Here is a 6,929-nt window from a genome sequence, read left to right as displayed (position 1 = left end):
GTCTCTGTAGTCATCGGGTGTCCTCGTTGGGAGACTTTGGAGTATCCTGCACTTTGTACCCAAAAGCTTGGGATCACTTGTCATGTAATCTGGTAGGGGCTCCTTATCGGGGGACAAGGATGCGTCCAACATTTGGGGTAAACCACGGCTATACCTGTGTCCACGGATTAGAGAAACAACTAGTAGCGGAGGGTTATCCTTGGCCAGGGAGATGCCTTATTCGTGAAGTCTCGAAGCCGCGGACGAGCCTTGGGCCTTTGTGGTTGCGCCTCATCGGCGGACATTCATAAAGCTAGTAGAAGACGGTTTCCAGTGGGTTTCCCATTGGGCCTCGGGATAAGAGATCTAAGCCCATTAGGTTTCTTGTTCCCCAAGAATTATGTTGGCTTGATTCCCTATAAATAGGGATACGTAGGAAAATTGCAAGGGGTGAGAAGCGAGAGCGCAAAGGAGCCACCACTAACCCTAAGCAATCTCAGCCACCAATAACCACACCACCAAACACTGTTCATCTTTTCCGACAAATACTGTTCATCGAATCCACCGATTACTGTTCATATTTTCGATGAAGAACCACCGTCACAGATCTTGTTTCCGGCTACAAAACCTCAGAGTTTATTGCTCCCAAATTCCTCCGTCAACAAATTGGCGCTAGAAGAAGGGGCCTAATCAAAATCTGCATCTGAGAGGAAATATGTCTCAATACCGTAATTGAAGTTTTTATGATAGAAGCTCTGAAGAAGAATCTGATCATGGCTATGACCGCCATGAACCCTATGTTCCACCCATGACTGATCGCCCCACTCCAGATGTTGGGAGTCAGCCGCATGTTCTAATCAGCAATGCTGCCTTGTTGGAACAACTATATCTCATGGGAGATGCTCTAAACGGTTTCGACTCAATACTGAGCACTATGGAGCGACACAAGACCAGAAGGGGCCTTTGCCATAACCATGCTGCTCACGCACCTGGGAAGGCTCCCATGACTGATAGGGATGCCTTGGCCGGTCGCGATCGAACTGAAGGTGGACGTGTGTCAATAACCCCGCGATGTCTGAATTATTCCAACGATATATCTCCAATCGTCGAGTTTGTGAAAGAGGACGCTGATGGTCGAGAAATACTGCGGGCAGACAACCGGGGGGTTACTCACCCGCACCAATCCGGGCGTAGTCTTGAGAAACATCGGCAAGCTGAGTCTACGCCGGACAATGAGTAGCGAGGTTTCACGGATTTAAAGGAACACTTGGGGATCCGCTTAGGCGACGATGATCTAAGGATGTTGCTGCTAGAATGGAAAAAAGAGGTTGATCGCGGAGATGTAACACCCCATGGTATGACGCGTGTGCCCCTGACTTCCCATAAGAATCAGGAGCGACACCGCGATCATGAGAGAGCTTCTGCACGTAGATCGGTGGACCAGTATGGTCGAGGATATGGAAGTGACCGTTGGAGGAGACACGAATGGAGGGGAAGAGGCGGAGGTCGAGGTAGATACTTAGATGGATATTGTCATGATGACTATCGTGGCCGCAGGGATACCAGTTGGTATAACCGAGCAGAAGGTGATAACTATGCAGAATATGATGATCACATGGATGTGGCAAATTATGATCACGAGATGGCTCGGGGCCGTGTCTGAGGTCAAGGAGAAAATCTTGGGGGAGATCAAGTTCGAAACCCAGGAATGATTGTGATACCTGAAGATGCCTAGAACACCAACCAACAACAAGCTCCTCCAGGTGGAAATCAGGCAGAAGTACCGCTGCCTCAGCCCCAAGGTCCACGGCCTCACATGCAAACTATCCCAGGTGTGGGAACCTTCAATGTGGATGATCTGAAAAGGCTGCTTAACAACTTAGAAGGCAGAGTAACGGCCACGGCCGAAATTCCTTCTCCATTCTCTATGGCAGTAAGAGAGGCGCAGTTGCCGGTCGGATATCGCAACACTATTAGCAATCTCCGTTTCCGTGGAAGCTCAGTTCCTGTGGAATTCTTGGGCCGATTCAATATAGAGATGGACGTGTATCAAGTCCCAGACTTGGCTCGATGTCGGCTCTTGGCGACGACTTTTAGGGAGAGCGCCCAGCAATGGTTTCAGAAACTCAGACCGGGAGTGATCACTTTCTGGGACCAAATGAAGACCTTGTTCCTAACCAAGTTCCAAGCCGCCGTGAGGTATGCTCCTTCTGTTACAACTCTTTCCAACATTAGGCAAAGGGAAAACGAAAGCTTGACGTCCTACTTTGAAAGATTCAATGCTGAGTCCACCAGCATAAGAGGGGCTTCGGATGAAGCTTTGGAAAGCTTTTTAATAGCAGGGCTAAGGGTCGGATCGGATTTCTGGAAGCATTTACAGGGAAAAGACCCGGCCACTCTGGCGGATGTCTTTGCTTTGGCAGAATCATTTAAAGCCATAGAACAGTCTCTGGCAGAAGTGCAACCAACATCGCAAGCAAGTCAGAGAAGCAAAGAAAGGAAGAGAGACGGGTCTCCAAGCTCGAGATACAGAAGGAATAGTCGAATCCCAAATCAGGTAAATGCCACGACCACGAGGAGAGAATGGAGCCCTCCCTCGAGCTATGACCACAGAGCAAGCAGGTATACACCTTTGGCCGCGTCTATTGAACATATCTTTGAGGTAAACAAGAATAGAGGGCTGTTTAGAAAGCCTGAGGCTCTTTCATCATGGCAAAGCAAAGATAAGAAGAAATATTATGAATACCATGAGTCATCTAGACACAACACACATGAGTGTCGGCAACTAAAGGATGAGATTGAAGCTCTTATCAAGGAAGGATATCTTGGCGAATAGGTAGTTAAGGAAGTAAGGAGGCATAAGGATGGCACTGACAGAGCAAAGGAAGAAGGAAGTCGAGCCCTACGGGGGTCGAATAATGAAGCTCTGGAAGAAAATAAGTTCGTCAGGGATGGCAGCATCCGAGCAATCTACGGGGGAGATCCCGGGATGGAATACAGCAACAGAGCCTTGGCAAGGTATGCAAGGGAAGCCCGGTTCAGACCTCTGACCGACATTCTTAGGGTTAAAACTCAGCCACCCAAATTATTTAAGGGCGAGTCTATTGACATCACCTTTAGAGAAGCATATGCCCGGTGGGTACATCACCCCCACAATGACACACTGGTCATTTCCATTTAGATCGGGACCAAGAACATTCACAGAGCCTTGGGTCTATGGTTTCTCTGGCGCAGGAGTTATAAATATTTTATATATGCAATATATATGCCAAAAATTCTCAAAAATTGTGAATAATGCAAAAATGCAAAGAAATAATATAAATGAAAGTCCTATAATTTTATAAAAATAAAAATGTGATTTTTGTGGGGTTTTTGACACCCAATGGGGCCCGGAAAAATCATTTTTCGCAAAACGAGAAAATTTATAAATTATCTAGATGTTCAGAACAAGGCGATTGTAAAAGCCATTTGATGAAAAATAAGGCCCATTATTTTATTTGAAATACTGGCTTTAAAATCATCGTTTGGGTCATAAAACGTTTGAAATAAAACCTATAAATGCATAATAAAATATCTGAAAAATACCTTAAAATACAGAAATGACATGGAATACACGTATCACGTAACAGTTAGGGTTTATCACAGAGCCTTGGGTCTATGGTTTCTCGGGACCAAGACAATGGAAGCTCGACGAACATCCTCTACTACAACACCTTTAAGAAGATGGGGCTATCTGATCAGGATATGTCAGGAGAAGACTCTTGGGTCTATGGTTTCTCTGGCGCAGGAGTTAGAGTTATGGGATCAATTCGATTTCCGTGTACCTTGGGGGAGAGTCCGTTGTCCGTCATAAAGATGCTCGAGTTCAAGGTCTTAAATCAGGAGTTATCTCACAACGTGTTGCTAGGATGACCTTTTCTTAGGGAAATGAGGATCATCACTTTGATCCACCACCTCACTATCAAGTTTCAAACCCCGAACGGTGTGGGCAACATTAAGGGCTCTCAATATGACTCTCGCGAATGTTACAGGCAAGCCATGAGAGGCTTTAGGAGAAAGGATGCTCACAGTGAAGATGCATTAGATGATGAGCGAGAGAAAAGCATCAAACAGCCGATCGAGGAAATCCGAGTCCATTACTATGTCAAGGAAGAAAATGAGCGTCCTTCTGAATTGCCTCCAGCAACGTTGTTCTTAGAAAACACAATCACGATAAAAATGTTGGAGGAAGAAGACCCCCCCCAAATGACATAGTCCAAGCAAACTTCAATGGGGAATGGCTCGAAGGAAGATTTGATGTCTTACAGAGTCTTGGACAAGATGTGCATAAGGTAGATGCCCCACTCCTTGAGGGTGTGCCCTTGTCTTCAAGAGATTCAAAGGAAGTTGATGCCCCTGTGACACAGGGCGCGCCTTCTAATAGAGTTGATGCTCCTTTCCAAAAGAATGCGCCTTCTTTGAAAAATGATGAGGATCATTATCAGCTTGACTTAGATCCACGGATACCGATGCCGATGGAAAAGATGGGGCCAGCAGAAGACATAATTGAAATCCCTTTTGATGAAAAAGATCCAAGTAAAGTTATGAGAATTGGATCTCAGTTGGCCCCAAGATTGAAAGAAGAGCTTTCAATATTTCTCTTGGAAAACCTTAATGTATTTGCGTGGAACCATTCTGATATTGTGGGAATTGACCCGAAAGTTATGTGCCATCGTTTGAACATTGATCCCAATCATAAGGGAATCAGGCAAAAGTGGAGGGCCGTAAGTGGAGAAAGGGTTGTAGCCTTGGCGAAAGAGGTAGAAAGACTCTTAGACGTCGGGCTAATCAAAGAATCTTTTTACCCAGATTGGTTGGCAAATTCGGTGTTAGTGAAAAGACCCAATGGTAAGTGGAGAACGTGTGTGGAGTTTACTGATCTGAATAAAGCATGTCCAAAGGACATCTTCCCTTTGCCAAGAATCGACCAGTTGGTTGATGCCACGGCAGGGCATGCCCTGCTGAGTTTCATGGATGTGTACTCTAGGTATAACCAAATCCCCATGTATGAGCCCGACCAAGAGCACACCTCTTTTATTACTGATAGAGGGCTCTATTGCTACATTGTCATGCCATTTAGTCTGATCAATGCAGGGGCGCTTACCAAAAGTTAATAAACAAAATGTTTAAGAGGCAGATCGGGAAGAAGATGGAGGTGTACATGGATGATATGGTTGTGAAATCTAAGAGGGCGGAAGATCACATAGCAGACTTGGCTGAGATGTTCCATATTTTGAGAAAATATAGGATGAAGCTAAATCCTCAAAAGTGTGTGTTTGGCGTGGAATCAGGAAAAATCTTGGTATTCATGGTTAATCACCGAGGGATTGAGGCAAACCCGAAAAAAATCAAAGCTTTGTTGGACATGAAATCCCTCACCAGCGTTAAACAAGTGCAAAGCCTGATGTGAAGGATTACGGCTTTGAATCGATTTGTCTCAAAGTTGTCGGATAGATGCAAGGAATTCTTTAAGGCAATTAAAGGGATAGGGAAGGATTTTGTGTGGACCTCGGATTGTGAAGAGGCTTTTCTAAAAATTAAAGAGCAGTTGAGAAATCCTCCTATATTAGCCAAGCCAGAAGAGGGGGAAACGTTGATTCTTTACTTGGCAGTTTCAAAATAATCCATCAGCACGGTTTTAGTGAAAGAGGAAGTGGGCCACCAATCGCCTGTGTACTATGTGAGCAAAAGGTTTCTAGACGCAGAGACTAGATATACCAACATGGAGAAATTGGTGTACGCCCTTATCCTTGCGGCACGAAAGTTAAGGCCATACTTCCAAGCTTACCGAATAGAGGTTCGCACCGCCTATTCTCTCTGGAATATTTTACATAAATCAGAATCATCGGGAAGAATGTTAAAGTGGGTGATAGAGCTGGGACAATTCGATTTGGAATATTGCCCTCGTACAGCTATCAAGGGACAGGCGTTGGCTGATTTTATACTTGAATTTGACTCTGAAGTAGACAATAAGGCTATAGTGTTGGAAGAACCTTCCTCACAAAGAAATCCTCCTACTGACGTGAGAGAAGAGTTCCCACACCCTTGGTGGATCTTGCATGTTGATGGGGCTGTGAATAATAATAGAGCAGGTGCCGGGATTATTTTGGTCACCCCGGAAGGGCATCGTCTGATGAGTTCCATCCACTTCAGATTTTACGTCACTAACAACGATGTTGAGTATGAAGCATTAATCAATGGTTTGAAAATAGCTCTGGAAGTAGGGGTTGTGAATTTGATCGCTCGGAGTGACTCGGAGTTAGTGGTAAACCAAGTCAACGGAGGTTTTCAAGCCCAAGAACCTCGGACAGAGCTGTATATGAGATGTGTGCAACATCTACTGGAAAAGTTTGGAAGTGCCAGGCTGGAAGGTGTACCAAGGGAAGAAAATAGCAATGCAGATGCCTTGGCAAAGATGGGGTCACAAATGGATAGCATCCAACTTGGGCAAATTCCTTTGGGGATCCAAGAGATCCCAAGTATTCCAGAAGTAGGGGTGTTCCCGACACAGGAGATCCCGTGAGAAAATTGGATGACCCTCATTCATAACTATATTCGAATGGGAGTTTTGCCAGAAGACAAGTTACAGGCTCGACGCCTTCGCTACTGGGCTGCGAAGTACGTCGAATATGATGGAGTATTGTATAAGAGAGGGTTTAACCAACCATTGTTACGCTGCGTAGACCTGGAAGAAGGGAATTATATTCTCAGGGAGGTGCACGAAGGAATTTGCGGCAATCACTCGGGGGGTGGTCCGTTGGCATCGAAAGTCCTCAGACAAGGATATTACTGGCCAACTATGAAAGAAAATGCCTTCAAGTTTGTTCGGGCTTGTGATCACTGCCAGCGATTCGCTAATTATTTCAATGCTCCGGCGACATCTACCACGTCGTTGGCAAGCCCTTGGCCTT

The 6,929-nt window shown here is 45.4% G+C and overlaps 2 protein-coding genes across 2 annotated transcripts; both read left to right on the top strand.

The window, feature by feature from the left end:
- The first annotated feature begins 1,795 nt into the window (after nucleotides 1–1,795).
- Nucleotides 1,796–2,815, top strand: LOC141711714 (uncharacterized). The gene has a single exon (XM_074514398.1). It carries the CDS (start codon nucleotides 1,796–1,798, stop codon nucleotides 2,813–2,815), a length of 1,020 nt encoding a protein of 339 aa, XP_074370499.1.
- A 2,925-nt stretch (nucleotides 2,816–5,740) lies between these two features.
- Nucleotides 5,741–6,541, top strand: LOC141711645 (uncharacterized). The gene has a single exon (XM_074514278.1). It carries the CDS (start codon nucleotides 5,741–5,743, stop codon nucleotides 6,539–6,541), a length of 801 nt encoding a protein of 266 aa, XP_074370379.1.
- Nucleotides 6,542–6,929: the final 388 nt, after the last annotated feature.

Source organism: Apium graveolens, chromosome 1 (assembly GCF_009905375.1).
Source record: "Apium graveolens cultivar Ventura chromosome 1, ASM990537v1, whole genome shotgun sequence".
Classification (NCBI taxonomy): domain Eukaryota; kingdom Viridiplantae; phylum Streptophyta; class Magnoliopsida; order Apiales; family Apiaceae; genus Apium; species Apium graveolens.
This window is presented reverse-complemented; position numbering and strand designations above follow the sequence as displayed.

Coding starts and splice junctions, on each gene's coding strand:
- LOC141711714 (XM_074514398.1), top strand. CDS start 1,796: ATGCAAACTATCCCAGGTGTGGGAACCTTCAATGTGGATGATCTGAAA.
- LOC141711645 (XM_074514278.1), top strand. CDS start 5,741: ATGGAGAAATTGGTGTACGCCCTTATCCTTGCGGCACGAAAGTTAAGG.